A 16,527-nucleotide genomic window follows, 5' to 3' on the forward strand; every position below is an offset into this window, starting at 1 on the left:
ACACACACACACACACACACACACACACACACACACACACACACACACACACACACACACACACACACACACACACACACACAATGAGACATGGCACATGCTATCTTGTTATAGCACTCCATGCACAACATGTCTGCAGAAATTGTTGTATAGTTGTGGGGGAATATATATCAATACAATCCCCTCTGACCACACTGTTTCTTCATCTTTTCCTCAGGATAAGAAATCCGTTGAAAGCACTTGTCTTTGTTTCGCCCGACTGGTGGATAACTATCAGCATGAAGAGGTAAGGGTAGTTCTTTTTTGCTGTGGGTGCATCTGTTCTGGTTTTACTGGTGTTTTAGTATGACTTCTTCGTATCAACAGCCTTTAATGAATTATAAATGAAGGGCGTCCCGATATAACCTTTTCATGTTCCTGAAGAAGTATGAAAATTTCAAATTGAATTACCTAAGTATCTTTCAATCCATATCCTTGATATGTTATTTTAGTAGCATTTTAGCATTTGAAGTATTTTTGGACATGACCTGTTATTTCTTTAGCCAGATTGTTGGTGATATTAAATCATTCCGTATTAAAAAATGCCTTGGGCTGATATTTGTGATTGCCCTCAATTTTGCCACTATCGGTAAACCTGAATGATTAATCGCCTACTTGTTTGTCCTCTCCGACCCCCCTCCATCTCCTTCCTCTTCTCTTCTCCCACCCCCCTTCGTCTCCACCTCTTCTCCTCTTCTAACTCTCTTGTCTCCTTTCCCACTCCCCCCCCCCCTTCGTCTCTTCCTCTTCTCCTCCTCTCCTCCCTCTCTTGTCTCCTCTCCTCCCCTCTCTTTGTGTTCTCTTTTCCTCCTCTCCTTCCTTCTTTTGTATCCTCTCCCACCCCCCTTTGTCTTCTCCTTTTCTCTTCTCCTCTTCTCCCTCTCTTGTCCCCTCTCCCACTCCCCCCCTCGTCTCTTCCTCTTCTCTTCCCCTCTTCTCCTCCTCTTCTCGTTTTCTCTTCTCCTCTTCCTCTCCTCTCCTCCCCTCCTCTCCTGTAGAAGCTGCTGCAGCAGGTGGCGTCTCGTGAGCTGCTGACCAACGTGCAGCAGCTGCTGGTGCTGACGCCGCCGGTGCTGAGCTCGGGCATGTTCATCATGGTGGTGCGCATGTTCTCTCTCATGTGCTCCAACTGCCCCGGCCTCGCCGTGCAGCTCATGAAGCAGAGTGAGTCTGGCCTTTCTCGCTTTCACAAACACCCACAAGCTCACAGGCTAATAAGAGCTTTGCCATGGCGGTGCAGCTGATTTGGTTGCTTCCGTTACTCGTATAGCACTCCAACTCTTAACAATTTGCACACTGAAACACAAAATCGTAGACATAAGACGTCAGATGTGTAGGTTGTGTACACCATGCCACACAGAGCCAAGCCAAGCAGGATGCCAAACAACCATAAACTACAGTAGTAGCAAAAGCAGTGTTGAAGGAAGAGTTTTCTTTTTTATTTATTTTAATTTTAAAAGTGATCTCTTATTATTGAAACCCTACTAAGGGATTTCATCAGTAACGCGTGCCGATGTCTTCTTATGTGCAGACATTGCAGAGACCCTGCGCTTCCTGCTGTGCGGCGCGTCCAACGGGACCTGTCTGGAGCAGCAGATCGACCTGGTGCCCCGGAGCCCTCAGGAGCTCTACGAGCTCACCTCACTCATATGGTACTACTTCCTGCCCCAGCCGCAACTCACTTCCTGTTTCCTTCAAAACACTGTCACAGTCATACACATGTACTACTGCTACTACTAGATGGTCATAGTGAGACTGAAATCAGTAGCACAGGATGCACACTTTGTGTCTTGATTGCTGTGAAATTAAATAGAAATTCGGTTCTCTTTAGTTTCAAAATTAAGTTCTCCATTTTGTTTCTCAATGACATTTGGATGTCATACTAGTGCTTTTATTTTCCTGTGACAGTCACAGTTAAAACTCAAGTGACACTGAATCAGCAGGTCAGGAAGCAGACTGTTTGGCTTATGAAAGTTAGAGCCATTGTTAGATCTTGATTACTGTGAAATTCGATAGAAATCCGCTTCTCTTCATTTTCAAAAATTGCGCTCTCCATCTTGCTCCAAACATCTGGATGTCATGCTTGTGCTTTTATTTCTCTGACATTCACAAACAATTTTTAAGGACATTTTCCACATAGCAGTTTGAAAGAAATGCAGCTAATCTAATATGTTGGCTCTAACAATACCCATGGTCATACTGTCAGAATCAGGAACAATACTGCAACTATTACAACTCAGCATTAAGGCTGTAGGTAGACTCAGCATGTGGGTATGTGCACAGCTGTTGTGCTTATTGCTTCTCCCATGTTTGCCTGTGCCCCCTGTAGTGAGCTGATGCCCTGCCTGCCGAGAGAGGGCATCTTTGCGGTGGACGCCATGCTGAAGAAGGGCAGTGCCCAGACCACGGAGGGGGCCATCTGGCAGTGGAGAGACGACCGCGGCCTGTGGCACCCCTACAACCGCATCGACAGCCGCATCATAGAGGTATGTACGGGGCCCTGCCGTAGCCATCCAGTAGGGCACTCGCCTGCCATGCGGCTGACCCGTGTTCGATTCTCGGCCCGGGTCCTTTGCCGACCCCTCCCCGTCTCTCCCCATTCGCTTCCGGTCTACCTCTCATACGGTCCTGTCCATAATAAAGTCTAAAAAGACCAAAACAATATCTTTAAAATAAAAAAGAGGTATGGACAGGGTTAGCACAACACCGCCAGGCCGGACAAGGCATACAATTTAACAAAGGGTGGTTTTGATTTGTGGGCCCAGCGGACCTGCTGGATCACTCTGCTGTTTGAGTATTGTGTTTAAGACAGTTTTGGCATTTTCTTGGCCATTTGCTGTTTGTTTGTTGGATTCATCTTTTCTGCATGTCCTCTATGGCCTTAAGTTATCGATTTAATCCTTCCCTGTTAATGTTATAGTTTTCATTTATTTCTCTGGTGTTCCCTCCGGCTTTTCTGTCTCTCTCTGCCTTCTCACACCTTTCTCTCTCTCTTTCCTCCTTCTTTCTTTCGTCTCTCCCCCTCTCTCCTCAGACGGCTCATCAGAACGGTGAGGATGAGATCAGCCTGACCACGCTGGGCCGTGTCTACACCATCGACTTCAACTCTATGCAGCAGATCAACGAGGACACGGGCACCGCCCGCGGCATCCAGAGGAAGCCCAACCCGCTAGCCAACCCCAACTCTGGTAAGGAGGGCGTCTGTGCCTGCGTGCGTCTGTTCTTGTGTGCGTCTGTGCCTGCGTGTGTCTGTTCTTGTGTGCGTCTGTGCGTGCGTGCGTCTGTGCCTGCGTGCGTCTGTGCCTGCGTGCGTCTGTGCCTGCGTGCACATGACCATTCATTACTGCAGACACAGCAGTAGAGAATCTGAAGAAGACCCCAATGGTCGAATCATATTTCTGCCATGGAATAAATCACAAAGGATTTCACACTTGCAGACTCCTCACTCTGAAACTTGAATCAGCCTTTGTCCTGCAACCTAGCTCAATGGATGCCAGCTGTTTTCAAAAGAGCCCCATACAGCCATGCGTTTTGAAGGAGAACTAAATCATGGCTCTGACTATCCAAAATGACACCTCTGATACCTGAGATGAGTGCCTGTATGTGTAGAAACCTGACATTTTTACATAACGTTGTAGAAATTATCCCCAAGGCCTTACTGATAAAAAACCCAACAAAATCACGTAATTGGCGCCTAAAGCAGTCAATGGCAGTGAGTGAGTTAACCTGGGATGTGCACTATCTTACTTCCTAACTAAATGCGGAGGCTGTAGTCGGTGAAGTACAGAAGTGGCTTCTGATGTGCTGGCTTGTTGGCCCAGTGTAGGACTATACTGACAAGAAGACTGACATATAGACAGACATTCTGGCAAACTGACAGACCGTACAGACAGTACAGTAACTTTGTGTGCTTTTCAGAACGCCTTTTTTGTCCTGCGGATTGATTCCCATTGAAGTCTTACTATGCTTCTGTTAGACTGGTATGGTAGCATGCCTTGTAAAGGTTATGGACTACTAGACTTAATGGCCACACACACAGCAAAAATATACACAAAAGCTTATGGAATGCATGTTCCTAATCAGTCAAAAGCAGCTATCACCTATTCAGAATCATCACCATCCTAAAGCCCTCTTCATCATTCCAGGATTTAGTAACCATAATGCCTTTCTGGATAACGTTTTGGTTTGACTACTGCAACACCCTTTACTACAGGATTTTTGTTACAGTCCCTGTATGAATGTAGTTTTTAAGTGCCTTGCTCAAGGGCACGTCAGCCACTAATAGAGGTAAAGGTGGGACTTGAACCTGAATCCAAAGAGCAAGTCTCTAACCATTTCACTCCATCTTTTTCCTTTTTGTCCCTTTGTGTCCCCTGTTGTGCCCCCTCGCTCTCCCCTCGCAGGCAGTCACCAGGAGGTGCGTCGGGAGGATGCGCGTGCCCAGCTGATGAAGGACGACCCCGAGCTGGCCAAGTGCTTCATCAAGACACTGTTCGGCGTGCTCTACGAGGTGTACAGCTCCTCGGCCGGCCCCGCCGTCCGACACAAGTGCCTTAGAGCCATCCTGCGCATCATCTACTTCGCCGACGCCGACCTGCTGCGCGACGTACTGCGCAACCACGCTGTGTCCAGGTGAGCAGCGCCGGTAGCTGTGGTGACCAGACCGTCCCAGACAAAGAGCTGCGGTGTGGGGACCGGTCATTGTGTATTATTACATTGCGGGGTGCTTGTGTTGGAGTGACGTTTTTTTGTGTATAGATTATATTGTTTGTTTTGTGTTGGATGGCTGAAATGAGGGGGGAAAAATGAAGGAAAAAAGAGCACAAGGTCTGATAATGGCCTAAAAATGAACGACTAGGCAGATCATGTGATTTCACTTGATAACTTCAGTTGCAGAACCTCTTGCATATTGTATTTGCACAGCATTTGTGAAGTCTCTGTGCAGAGTTGCGCTGTGTGGGGAGAGTGTGAAATTGAGCACATGGGGATGTGTATTAATCGGTGGTGTGCGTGTGTGTTTTGTAGCCACATAGCCTCCATGCTGTCGAGTCAGGACCTGAAGATTGTAGTGGGCTCACTGCAGATGGCAGAGATCCTCATGCAGAAGCTCCCAGATGTCTTCAGCGTCTACTTCAGAAGAGAAGGTAAAGTGCCGCTCTCATGCATATTCATTCTCCCATTCATTTAAAATCTCTCTCTCGCTCTCTCTTTCTGTCGCTCTCATTTCTCTCCTTACACTCCCATCTGCCCCTCCTTCTTCCTCTATCCCTCATTCTCTCTCTGTCTTCCTCCATTTCTCTTTCTCGGCCACTCTGTCCCTCTCTCTGCCCCGCCTTTCTCTCTTTTCGCGCTACCTCTAACGGCCTCTCTTCCGCTCCTTCCCTCCTTTCTCTCTCTCTCTCTCTCTCTCTCACTCACACTCACACTCACACTCACACTCACACTCACACTCACACTCACACTCACACTCACACTCACACTCACACACACACACACACACACACACACACACACACACACACACACACACACACCCGATCAAATCTTACTTAAAATGCACATCATGTGTTAATGCAGAGCATTTGAAATGTAAACAGAAGAAACAGATGGCGGATGTAAAACAAACAGATGCATTCAGCATGAGCTGTCTCTTGGTCACTGCTGTGGGTTTGTAGCGTCGTATGAGTCAGTGGATGCTCATGTGCCAGTGAAACAACTTGTAGGAGTGGAGTAACCTCATTTCACCTACTCTGAACGTCTTGGAAGGACTACAGTTGGCTCACATGCACAATCCCAAACACAAGATGTAGCATTTCTGTTTTTACGACGTAGTGCATTATCAAATGTAATTAATTATCTTGATTTTTGACTCTGTTTCTCTGTCTCTCTCTCCCTCTCTCTGTCTCTCTCTCTCTCCCTCTCTCTCTCTCTCTCTCTCTCTCTCTCTCTCTCTCTCTCTCTCTCTCTATCTGCTGTCTTCCTCCATGCATCTTTCTCATCCTGCATCCTTCCTCCCATCTTTCTGTACCTGCCTCTTCCTCTTTCCCTTCTTCTTTCTCTCTCTCTTCATCTTGTAGGAGTGATGCACCAGGTGAAGACTCTTGCCGAGTCGGAGACGTTCCTCAGCAGCAACCCGGCCAGGGCCTGCTCCAGCACGCCGCCCAGCCTGTGCACCACCACCACCATCACCACCACCACCACCAGCAGTGCCAGCAGCAACGCCCAGCAGCAGCCACCGCAGCAGCCACCTCAGCAGCCCCCCACCGACCTGGGCTCCCCCAGCTTCCAGCACATGGACGACTCCCTGGACCTCAGCCCACAGGGGTAGGCACAGCCGAAGCATGCATGCACGCACACACACACACGCTAAAACTTCAACACATAACTGTAACTGGCCATACACACGAGCAGGACAGTATGCAGAAGTGAAAGCATACGAAACCACAAGATGGCACATGGGAACAGAATCATGCTGTTACATACAGTGGTGCTCATATGTTTACATACCCCAGCATAATAAATGCTTTCTCTGCGATTTCTCACAAAATATGAAGGATTACACAAAACCTTTTTTTTCACTCATGGCTAGTGACTGGCTTAAGATATTTATTAGCAATATTCTGTGTTTACTCTTTCAAAAGCATGATCACAACCCAAACTACCCAAATGACCCTGTTCAAAAGTTTACATACCCTAGTTTCTAATGCTGAATATGGCCCTGTTTAACATCAGGGACCGCTCTAAATTGTTTGTGGTAGTTGTGGATAAGGCTCTTAATGTTCTCAGATGACAAAACAGCACATTCTTCCTGGCAGAATGGTTGTTTCCTATAATATCTTTGGGTGTCTTGCTGGAACCTCACATTTGAGGTTTCCCCTGAGTGGCTCAATGATGTTGAGATCAGGAGAGTGAGATGGTCGCTCAAAAACCTTCATTTTATTCTTTCTGAAGCTAGTGACGGGTTGATTTGGCTTTCTGTGTCGAAATATTGTCATGTTGGCACCGTTGGAATTTCAATTCAGAAATGCAATATGAGGAGTTTGGTTGGAATCAAGCCAATGGGCAAGGGAATCATTGCATTGCAATGATCATTGCAAGGGAAATTGTTCAGGAGGCATAGGACAACCAAAAAATAACTTCAGGTGAAATATAGGACAACATGAAAAAATGTTGGCACTTGAGGAAAGATGGGCTGTTGGGGGTTACCAGGAGAAAGCCATTACCACAAAAATGCAAACATGTTATTTTGCATATGATACACCAAATAGCACAGTGAGAAGCATCAAAATGCCTGTGACAAAGTCATTTGGAAAAATTAGATCAATATGGAACTTTTTTAGGCCACTATTAACAGTACCATTTGGAGAACAGTCAATGGAGCCTATGATGAAAATTACACCATACCCTTCTGTGAAACATGGTCATGGACCACTGATTTCATGGGGACATTTGAGTTACAAATGCATTATACTTTTGATCCATACTCGCAGAATGATGATGACATTGCCCTGTGAAAAATACTGGAGGAAACTTGACACACATCAGCCTTGAAACTGCACATGGTCCATTGTTTGGACATGCCAACATGACAATATTTCAACACAGAAAGCCAAATCAACCCGTCACTAGCTTCAGAAAGAATAAAATGAAGTTTTTGAGCGACTGTCTCACTCTCCTGATCTCAACATCATTGAGCCATTCAGGGGAAACCTCAAATGTGAGGTTCCAGCAAGACACCCAAAAATATTATAGGAAACAACCATTCTGCCAGGAAGAATGTGCTGTTCTGTCATCTGAGAACATTAAGAGCCTTATCCACAACTACCACAAACAATTTAGAGTAGGCTTGGGCGATGTCCCCCTAATTGACAGCTGACGATGTTTACAGTGAGACGATGCGATGGACGATGACATCGTCTTGGGGGGGTAATAATTATTTTTTTTGATATATTTTGTATTTATTTGTATTATTCATCTTCAGCTAAGTTATTATTTAATTCTATTTAATTTAAGAGTAAGTGAAATATATTAATATTATTATTACATTCTAGGGGATTTTTTTTAAACCTCCTCAGCGTTCTTGCTCAGCTGCTTTGTGAGATGGTCGCTGAGATGCAGAGATCCCCCGCTGACCCCTCCCCCTCGCCCTTCTCGTCTCTCCTCCCGTGTCACCTGCAAGCCCAGTGCTTGCTACTTTACCATCAGTTCATTGCGTGGCGTTTTTGGGAGACTTGTCAATAAATTTGTTACATCTGTGAGTTATTTATCTTTGTAACTATTTTAAGACGACATATGCGCTGCGTTTTTGCACAGGCTAGTAGGCTATAACTTTAGCCCCTCTCGCTCACCAGAAAACTAAATGGGAAAGAGATGAGAACCCATGCGTGATTGCGTGCCCTCTCGAGAGGCTTTGCAATGGATTTTAGCCCCGACTTTGTCAATTCCTAGCACTAGAATACGGAATGTTTTGTTTTAGGTCATATCGAGACTTTTTCCCCCCTCATCAATGGAGTTGATCAATGGATAGTTCTACAAGTAGGCTAGTTCTGGCGGTGAAGCCATGAAGACGAGTGGGCGAACCGCTTGCTCACCTTATTGACAGTGGGCTTATCAGAAGTGTACACTCTTGAGTGGCTGCTTCACAAGACACACCGCGAATAGCGATTAAACATTTTGAGGTGAACCGTTAAACATGAAATGTTAAACTGTCGCAATTGCCGAACGTGTTGCTTATCGTCATGTTACTCCGGAGGAGCCAGCTAGGTAATGCGTAAAGAGTCCCCTTTGTAGTCAACAACTTAGGTCACAGAAATAAATGAACGATATCACTTAGGCCTACTTACATACATCTGCAGCAAACAATAGTTGGGCTTAGTTCACAAGTTTTTTTTTTAATTCCATTGTGTTTTTTTCGTAGTTATATAATTCACTCTGCTTGAGGCTTGTGTTCACAACTTGTCTTGAAAACCGCTGCTACTACTACGGATTTTACGGTAATGTGATGTCAAGTACCGTAATGATTACTATAGCAGCGGCTTCAAAAATACACAAGTACAAGATTCCTTGGCATCACGATGTTTGCCGTCCATCGTGATGCCAGCTGTCCATCGCCGATGGACGATGATATCGTCTATCGGCACAACCCTAATTTAGAGCGGTCCCTGATGTTAAACAGGGCCATATTCAGCATTAGAAACTAGGGTATGTAAACTTTTGAACAGGGTCATTTGGGTAGTTTGGGTTGTGATCATGCTTTTGAAAGAGTAAACACAGAATATTGCTAATAAATATCTTAAGCTAGTCACTAGCAATGAGTGAAAAAAAAGGTTTTGTGTAATCCTTCATATTTTGTGAGAAATCGTGAAGAAAGCGTTTATTCTGCTGGGGTATGTAAACATATGAGCACAACTGTACATACATGCGCACGTGCACAAGTCCTAAAACAATTACGCTGGAAGCGATCGTAGCATAATTTCATAACATCCAGACCAAGCCTACTAGCGCAGGAAGTTCTGTTGACTAGTTCTAGCTGCACAAGTCAAACAATGTTATTGCACACCTAGCATCCAATCAGAAAGCAGCATTAAATTCCAGAGTGTCGTGAGGTCTAATTTTGGCTCTTGTCGTCTCTCTGCCAGAAGGTTGAGTGATGTGCTTAAGAGGAAGAGACTCCCCAAGAGAGGCCCCAGGAGGCCCAAGTACTCCCCACCCAGAGACGACGACAAAGTTGACAATCAGGGTAAGGAGCACCTACTGTTACTGTTACTACTCCATATTTTATCCAATCTAGTATATCCAAATATGCTGTACAGTATAGCCATGTCTAATCCCTGTAAAATCCATTTAAAGTGTTCTTTTGAAAGATTGCATTGCTACTAAGTCATGTTGTAATTTCTATATGGTATTGTATTGTAATCCTTTGTCTTAAAGGGACAGTGTGTGAGATTTTTTAGTTGTTTAATTCCAGAATTCATGCCCATTTACTAATGTTACCTTTTTCATGAATACTTACCACCAGCATCAAATTCTAAGTATTCATTATGACTGGAAAAATTGCACTTTTCATACATCAAAAAGGGGGATCTTCTCCATGGTCCGCCATGTTGAATTTAGCCATTTTTAGCTGCAAAAATGACTGTACTTGGACCATACTAGAAATTATTTGTTTATTACTTAGTAAACTTTCATGTAAAGATCAAATTTGGCAATAGGCAGCCCAGTTTCAATGAGCAGCATAGTTGCAGTACCTTTTTTGACCATTTCCTGCACAGTGTCCTTTTAAGTATCTCTTCTTCCTGGCTCCTCTCCCCTGTAGCCAAGAGCCCTACCATAACCCAGTCTCCCAAGTCCTCGTTCTAGTATTTGTCTTAAAAAAGCATTCTATATCTCTGACACTAACCTGTATAAATAACAGATCAATATGAGGAATTCATAAAGATGTAAAAGATGTGTTCACAGACATGTTGTTAACATGCCTTTTGTCTTGCTCCTGTCCCCCTGTAGCCAAGAGTCCTACCACCACCCAGTCTCCTAAGTCCTCGTTCCTGGCTAACCTGAACCCCAAGACGTGGGGCCCCAAGCTGGGCGTGCAGACCAACAACTCCAGTTCAGAGCCCTCGCGCACCGCTGGGGTCAGCGGCCTGGCACGACCCCCTGCCAAGGACTCTGTGTCCAACAACAGGTGGGTGGCCAGGCCATCGTAATTACCCTTTCCCTCTGATTTTCAGATCATTGTTTCTGTAGAGGCATGTCGTTGTTTGATTGGCAGGTTCATTTGGAAAAAGTCCAACAAATGGTTGTTAGTCTTTTTCACTGGCGGAGTTGTGCCATTTTAATTTAATATTTTTTCCCTCTCGTGTGTATAACTAATGTTGTCCTTGGTATTCACCTTTGGTGTCAGACAATGTTGTGTTTTGTGCACGAAAGGAATGATTGATTAAAACCACCAGTGTAACTTTAAAAATGGAATGAAGGTTTTTGAATTAGTTTGTCGGGTTGGTCATTCCATGTAAGTATATACAGCTCCACAGTTAGTGAGTAGGATTCGAGGGTAATTAACTGGAAAGAAAAGCATGAGAAAAAATTATGGTTGAAATCGAAGCCACTGCTGCCAAGTAGCTTAGTCTGAGTTTAGAAAAGCATTTTGTAGCGGATGTCATGTTTGCCTGCAACCTAGAGCCATATTTTTAGCTAGAGCTGTGTTTTAAAACTGTGTTTGTATTACCATGCACATTATTAAATCTCTTGTATCTCTGTAGGGACAAGATAAAGGCCTGGATCAAGGAGCAATCCTGCAAGTTTGTGGAGCGCTACTTCAACTCTGAGAACGTGGACAGCAGCAACCCTGCTCTGAATGTACTACAGAGACTCTGCACTGCCACAGAGCAGCTTAACCTTCAAGTATGCAGTGCAACACACACACACGCACACGCACGCGCATGCGCACGCGCGCGCCTCCCGCAAATAATCTTTTTATGATGTGCACCACATAGTCCCTGCTGAACTTATGAACATTACTGACTAAATTAAGTAATTATGAGGTGAACTTGCAGTGCGATCACAGCACACTCTTACACATTCTCAATTACACTAAAAGGTGCAGGTGCACATGGAAACTGCACACACACACACGCACACGCACACACACGCACACGCAAGCATGTGCGCCGCGCATACACACACGGCACACTAATGCCTTAGGCATCTGCCTCGGCCAGTGTTTACAAATTTGTACATGATCTCGACCTGCTGTCTTTTGAAGACATGATATTGGCTGCTGTCAGAAGGGTAGGCATGCCATCATCTTTTCCAGTCACTCCCCTCTGCACACTGCTCAGTAAAAATCAATGCATCTGCTGGACTGATGGTTTTCAGGCACTGTGCCTGATCTCAGACTTTGCTGTGTTTGTCCACAAGGGAAAAAGCATGGATGTACAGAATGTTAAATTAGGAAAAGCTTGTTTAGACTGAAAAGCTTTGTTTAATAGGGAAAGCTTGTGACCGCTGGCATGTTGGCATGTTTGAATTGCGCACAAGGGTCTAATGAAAGGAACCTTGTTTTTGCTCTCGACTAACAAACAAGGGGTAATATTATGCTAACATTATCCTGAAGTTAGAGCATTGTTGAGGATTGAGCAAATGTTATTCCAGTAATATCCTTGAAATGTATGCTTACGTGTCGCAAAATATTTGTTCAACTCTGCCTATAGGTATGCATTGCCATGTTAGTCTCAAAAATGGGTTCAGACCATGTTCAGTAAAATGGACTCTGGAGTGTTTTCTGAAGCGTAAGCCCTGGCACCTGCACTCGTACATGGTAGTCTGTGCTCGCAATACAACCACTTCATTAGCAGCTCGCTGGCACGTCACGCCATGCCACGGCACTCTTTATTGGCCGAGCCAATGGGAGTGCAATAGAAACCCCTGAGAGCGGCTATCGAATCACTAGTACTGTATGAGGTGTCTCTCATGCGGCTTGGTGTGTGTGTGTGTGTGTGTGTGTGTGTCCGGCATTACACCATGCCGCTGAAACGATGCCCTGCCATGTTTTATGCAGGACATGCAGCCTGTGCCACATGCAAGATTACACCTGAACATGACCTTGCACATTACGTAGCCTAAACATGACACAGCAGATAGTGTAACAGCAGACACTGCACATGGCCAACTCTCACCCCCACTGCACACAAAAGGCACAAATGCAAGACACACACACACACACACACACACACACACACACACACACACACACACACACAGCTACCTCCCTGCTTGAGAGCGGCTCCTACTGTCTTGGTAAAGTCACAGCTGGGGAGGCTCATAGTAATGATTGTATACACAACCATGGCTTAGCAAGACATGGGTGGCAATATTACACAGGGGTGTCGTATGGCGACTCTCTTTGTCGGATCCTGTTTATGTAATGGAGTTGTAGCTAAGAAGATAGCAACCAGGTGAATACGCCGTCGCCGACGAGATTAAGAGACAGAGAATCACTGGAGTGTGCAGCAAAAGCTATATGAGCTATGGAAGCGACGGAGTACATCAGTTAACTCATTGAGTGCCAGCCATTTTCAAATTCAGACCGGGGGGTTGCCAGGCTTTTTTCAACATTTGACTGTTTTTTCAAGAGCCATAAAAAATTGAGTTCTTTGTTCATGTGAACAACAAACATACCAGATCAACGTGTTAGGCCCCACCCCCATAAAAAAACGCAAAATGACATTCTGAAGACTCGTTTTCAAGTCCATGGCACTCAAAGAGCTACAAGCAGAATGCAAGCATTACGACATTCCCATTGGCTGTGGCGACTGTCGCCGAACAACATCATAGCTCATTTGTGTAATATTCGCTCAAGTCCAACTACAAACTATCGAAGTCACCTAAATCGCCTGAATCGCTTTTGTCTCTTCTTCTCGCCAGTGACTCAATACAAAGTCAATTACTTCCGTCGCTGGAATCGCTCAAATCGTGCTAGGTGTATTTGTGCGGTAACAGCCACGAGCCACTGGGCATGTGATGTGAACTTCTGGTAGAAATGAATAAAGTAGTGCGATGTGAAGTTAATTCTGCTCCTTCACAGCTTTCTGGATAAACTTAAAATGAAATCCAACAGAGTTAAGGGTGTTGGGTTTTGCTTCAAAGCCTGTAGCGCCGGTCACAGCTGCTCTTGAGCTTGTCACCAAGCATCTGCTGCTACTTCCACTCCCACAAGATATTCGAAAAAATCAAAGCATTCCTTAGCGACTCTTCAAAAGGAATATTTAACTTCATTGGTTATATACTACTAAACAATGCAGCACATTATGCGGTCTCGCAGGAGTCACAGCAAAACACATGCTTAGCTTCAAGTTGCTTCAGACATCAGTCAGACCATGTCTCATGTTCTGTGTCCTGTGCTCTGCACATCTCTTTCAAAAAGACTTTCACTTTTTCTGTCACCCACTTCCCTTTTTTTCCCCTCATGCCAATGACCGTTATTTTAAAAGGCCTGATTCCTGTTCAACTACCTGGCCTTTCTAGTTTCACAGCCAGAGGGAATGTTTTTGGTGAGCCTACTACACCCATACTGAGCTTGTTACTCAATTCCTCACCTCACCACTTCACAAAGGTGAGGAGTTCCGATGCCCCAGGGCGGTGTAACTGCCACCAACTGTCATCTCGCGGGCCGTGACTTCCACATGTGCTAAAAAAAAAAGGAAACCATTCAACAGCATTGATCTTGATGCCAATACTTCAAGAAATGCATTTTTTGCATCATCCTGCTGATCTTCTTCCCGATAGATACCAAGTCATATCAGAACATCTGTGTTTTGCATTTTATGTCTTAATTCAAGAAGTTTTTTTTTCTCCCATTTTTGCAATGTTTTTTAGCAGTTACTTCAATGCAACAGTTCCATTTCTTCTGTTTAGAATGAGGCAAGAGCCTGAATCGTTTTGTACCAATACGTGCTTTGTTTTGGGCAGCCGTGGCCTAGTGGTTAGAGAGTTGGTCTTTCAATCTAGAGGTTGCCGGTTCGAATCCCCCCTGACCTCTCCCTACATCTCCATCCATGGCTGAAGTGCCCTTGAGCAAGGCACCTAACCCCACATTGCTCCAGGGACTGTAACCAATACCCTGAAAAATAATAGTTGTAAGTCGCTTTGGATAAAATGAAAGCGTCAGCTAAGTGCAATGTAATGTAATGTAATAATGTAATGTTTTCTGTCCTGAGTAGTCTTGTACTAATGAGTGTGATGTTGTGTCCCCAGTAGTCTTGTACTAATAAGTGTTGCGTGTTGTGTCCTGTGTATGTGTGGTTCCAGGTGGATGAAGGTGTGGAGTGCCTTGTGGAGATCTCCGGCATCGTGTCGGAGTCGGACGTGTCGTCGTTTGAGATCCAGCACAGCGGGTTGGTGAAGCAGCTGCTGCTCTACCTGACGTCCTGCACCGACCGCAACGCCGTCACGCGCGACCAGCGCATCAAGCGCTTCCTGCACATATTCTGCGGATGCCCGGTACGGATACACACACACACACACACACACACACACACGTAAATACACCCAGACTTACATGCTGCTGCTATTTGTCTGCATGTATAGGCCTACCAACAACAACGGCATGCAGGCATGCATAGGCTAACCAGCATTAACAGCCATATAATGCTGTTGGGTCATTATAATTCCTCAAAGCCACAGAACAATGATGTGCATATCGCTTGAGACATTTGCTGTAGTTAACAGCCAATGTCTTCATTTGTGATAATGTGCAGACAGGGAGATGCAACATTAACCAAAACATATCCCTTGTGTTTCCGTACTTACCCTTATTCTTTTGTTCCTCTTTCTCCCCCAAATACATAACATTGAACACTTGGGTGCCAGAGAGGTGCTTTGTTATTAGAGCGCCATCACTTTGTGTTGTGTTGGCTCTGTATCAGTATGCATGTGCGTGTTGTGTGTTGACCTGTTGTGCAGGCTCTGTATCAGTATGTGCGTACTTGTGTACGATGACCTGTTGTGCTGGCTCTGTATCAGTATGCATGTGCGTGTTGTGTGTTGACCTGTTGTGCTGCTGTGTCTCTGTCTCGGTGGCAGGTGTCAGGGCAGGATGCGTCGGGCCGCCTGGACCCCAGCGAGAACCTGCCCCTGCTGGCGCTGGTGCACAAGATGAACAACTGCCTCAGCCAGATGGAGCAATTCCCCGTCAAGGTGCACGACTTCCCCTCCGGAAACGGCAACGGCAGCAGGTGCGCCTCACTCCTCTTGTCATCTTTTGTATTCTTCCTCTACTACCTCTCCTTCCCCCCTTTTTTTTCTTCGTCTACATCTCCGTCCCTTTTCCCTAGCTCTACCTCTCCTGCCCTTTCCTGTCTCCTTGTTGTGCTTGTTCTCTGTCTGTCTGACATGGCCCACTTCAGTGTCATTTTTGCATCTCCACTGTCCATTGCTGTCTGTGGCACTCATCTTTTTTTACCTTCTCTTCTTCTTCTTTGTTTTGTTGGATCATCACTATTGTGGATAACTGTTTGCTTTCTTTACCCCCTCTTGCTCCTCCACTCTCCCCTGTGTCTGCCAGTCTCTCTTTATTCTGTTATTCTTTCTTTTTTTCCCAACCTCCTTATCCTCTTCTGTCTGCCCACGCTACCCGCTCTCGTCGAGCATCTGTCTTTCTTGCCATAGCAAAGAAGCCTGATCCAAATTGCACCTGCCCCCCGCTCTTGTCAATCTGTCAGTGAGTGTGTGTTTGTACGTGTGGGCGAAGGTGTGTGTGTGTGTGTGTGTGTGTGTGTGTGTGTGTGTGTGTGTGTGTGTGTGTGTGTGTGTGTGTGTGTGTGTGGCCATGAATGAGCGATACATCTCCTCCTGGTCCTCAATCATCAGTCTCATTCTGCTCGGTCTTGTTTGGCTGCCTCAGATACTGAAGCAGCCAGAAACATATCCGTCATATCCCTCAGGATGAGTGTGTGTGTGTGTGTGTGTGTGTGTGTGTGTGTGCGCGCGCGT

The 16,527-nt window shown here is 45.5% G+C and overlaps 1 protein-coding gene across 10 annotated transcripts in view; it reads left to right on the forward strand.

The window, feature by feature from the left end:
- The window catches only part of trip12 (thyroid hormone receptor interactor 12), a 72,984-nt gene that overhangs the window by 42,558 nt on the left and 13,899 nt on the right, over nt 1-16,527 (forward strand). For 9 of the 10 annotated variants that reach the window (XM_063205741.1, XM_063205742.1, XM_063205737.1 and 6 more), the window contains 13 exons: nt 218-286; nt 1,038-1,203; nt 1,571-1,691; nt 2,369-2,525; nt 3,074-3,227; nt 4,443-4,671; nt 5,065-5,183; nt 6,117-6,363; nt 9,678-9,778; nt 10,543-10,720; nt 11,298-11,439; nt 14,845-15,036; nt 15,619-15,770. In XM_063205741.1, coding sequence (XP_063061811.1) covers nt 218-286; nt 1,038-1,203; nt 1,571-1,691; nt 2,369-2,525; nt 3,074-3,227; nt 4,443-4,671; nt 5,065-5,183; nt 6,117-6,363; nt 9,678-9,778; nt 10,543-10,720; nt 11,298-11,439; nt 14,845-15,036; nt 15,619-15,770 — 2,027 coding nt within the window. The remainder of the gene's footprint in view (nt 1-217; nt 287-1,037; nt 1,204-1,570; nt 1,692-2,368; nt 2,526-3,073; nt 3,228-4,442; nt 4,672-5,064; nt 5,184-6,116; nt 6,364-9,677; nt 9,779-10,542; nt 10,721-11,297; nt 11,440-14,844; nt 15,037-15,618; nt 15,771-16,527) is intronic. The other variant, XM_063205746.1, reaches the window with a different exon arrangement.

This window comes from Engraulis encrasicolus, chromosome 8 (genome assembly GCF_034702125.1).
Source record: "Engraulis encrasicolus isolate BLACKSEA-1 chromosome 8, IST_EnEncr_1.0, whole genome shotgun sequence".
In the NCBI taxonomy this organism is placed as follows: Eukaryota; Metazoa; Chordata; class Actinopteri; order Clupeiformes; family Engraulidae; genus Engraulis; species Engraulis encrasicolus.